The sequence below is a fragment of the Propithecus coquereli genome, unplaced genomic scaffold, assembly GCF_000956105.1.
Source record: "Propithecus coquereli isolate 6110/MARCELLA unplaced genomic scaffold, Pcoq_1.0 Scaffold636, whole genome shotgun sequence".
Taxonomy (NCBI): Eukaryota; Metazoa; Chordata; class Mammalia; order Primates; family Indriidae; genus Propithecus; species Propithecus coquereli.
In genome coordinates this window covers 151,401-153,170 of record NW_012152352.1, presented here as the reverse complement: position 1 = coordinate 153,170, position 1,770 = coordinate 151,401, and the positions used below count along the sequence as shown (strand labels likewise).

Sequence of the window (1,770 nt, the reverse complement as noted above, 5' to 3'; positions counted from 1 at the left end):
GAGAAGTTAAGCAGGTTCCTTGAATTCTCTGTTTCCTCACCTTTAAAATGAAGATCTAAATGCCACAGGACTGTTCAACATGCAGGAGGACTCCATGACTGAAGAACTAGAAGATGAGGAATACTGATCATCCCTTTCCATCTTTGATGCTTTTTTATATTCAAATAATGGTGAATGGACAGGTATACTTTGCTGCTTTGAAGATCTTCAAAGACTTTCAAATTACTGTTCATTGTCTGAGAAATATATGTCTGATGGATGTTTCCAGGGTAGGTTTGCTAAAGTTCGACTGCAAAATTGGATAAGTAGCTTTCAATCTGTGTCGGCGCCTGTCTGAGTTTTTAACATTCTGTAATTGCGAAGCTGTGTCTCAAGCCATTTTCTTGTGATTTTCCATCCCAATAGGCATCACCATTTTAGGCCTCTACCGAATAGGAGGAGTGAACTCCAAAGTTCAAAAACTCATGAATACTACATTTTGTAAGTTTTGAATGAAGCAAGTTACTTCATTGATTTTTATATTCTTATAGGTAATATAAACCATAGGTTTCTTTGAGATATAGACAGTATTGCTTGATTTTGAGTATTTTCAAATAATATTTTAAATTAATGTTTATATTCAGGTTTTGATCAGTTATAATAGATGAATAGTCAGAATTTCAGGAGACATTTTTATAATATTAGGCTTTTTCTCGATTGTCCTTTGATTAGATATACAATGAGATGCATAGATGCTAGAGTCATTGCCTGGCTTGGAATCCCAGCTTGGCCACTTAGAAGTTTTGTGACCTTGAGTAATTTGCTTAACTTCTTTGTGGCTCAGCCTCCTCATTTATAAAAATGAGGATAATAACAGTTCCTGCCTTTTAACAGTTGTGAGGATTGAGTATGTTAATCCCTGGAAAACACTTAGAAGCATGCTGGGTACATGTGAAGTGTTCTGTCATGTTAGCAATTAGTAATAATTTGATTTGGGAGACTTATTACTCCACAAGATATTTTTGAGGTTTAGTGAGCTTTTTGCCAGTTCACACAAACCACAATCCTAAAGTTAATTCTGTTGGCATCCTAAAAAATGAATGTCTCTCTCTTTTGACCTACTTAGATTTAATCCATTTTCATAATGGCACAGGTAATATTTTGAGTTGCACAATTTAAACATTTTGTTTTCATTCTCTCCAGCTCCAAAATCGCCTCCTGATATTGACATTGATATCGAACTGTGGGACAATAAGACAATAACGAGTGGACTGAAAAACTACCTCAGGTGACAACTGCTGATGCTCTGGATGTGATCTCTGACTTGCTCCCTTGGGCAGTAACCATGTGATTTCATGGCACCTGTGCCCACAAGCTTCGTTCCTTAGCTCAATTCCCTTAGGGAGAACTAGTACAAGGCGGTAACATTGATGTTTAGTATTCTGGAACTTGTACTTGATTTTCGCCAATAATAACTTAAAAGACTGCAACATTTTTATGAACACTCAATGAGTATTTATTTATATTACATTTGTATGTGAGGTTTTCATGTATTTTTTTAAAATAACACATTGAAATGGAAAACTGTCCTGTTTTGTTTTTTAACTATTGTCCCCAGAGAGGTTTTGTTCCTGCGGTAGGATAGTTTTTACAAAGTGAAAAAATTATCTCCCTGCCTCCTCTTTTAATACTATCATGGTAAGAAGTGCTAAGGGACATTGGTGTCTTTGAGGTCTGCCGTTTAGGACTGCCTGGGACCCTACTAGAACTTTATCATACTGCCTAATCACC

The 1,770-nt window shown here is 36.1% G+C and overlaps 1 protein-coding gene across 1 annotated transcript in view; it reads left to right on the top strand.

Moving 5' to 3' along the window:
* The window catches only part of ARHGAP42 (Rho GTPase activating protein 42), a 333,741-nt gene that overhangs the window by 299,128 nt on the left and 32,843 nt on the right, over positions 1-1,770 (top strand). The window contains exons 14-15 of the mRNA XM_012659813.1: positions 406-480; positions 1,183-1,267. Coding sequence (XP_012515267.1) covers positions 406-480; positions 1,183-1,267 — 160 coding nt within the window. The remainder of the gene's footprint in view (positions 1-405; positions 481-1,182; positions 1,268-1,770) is intronic.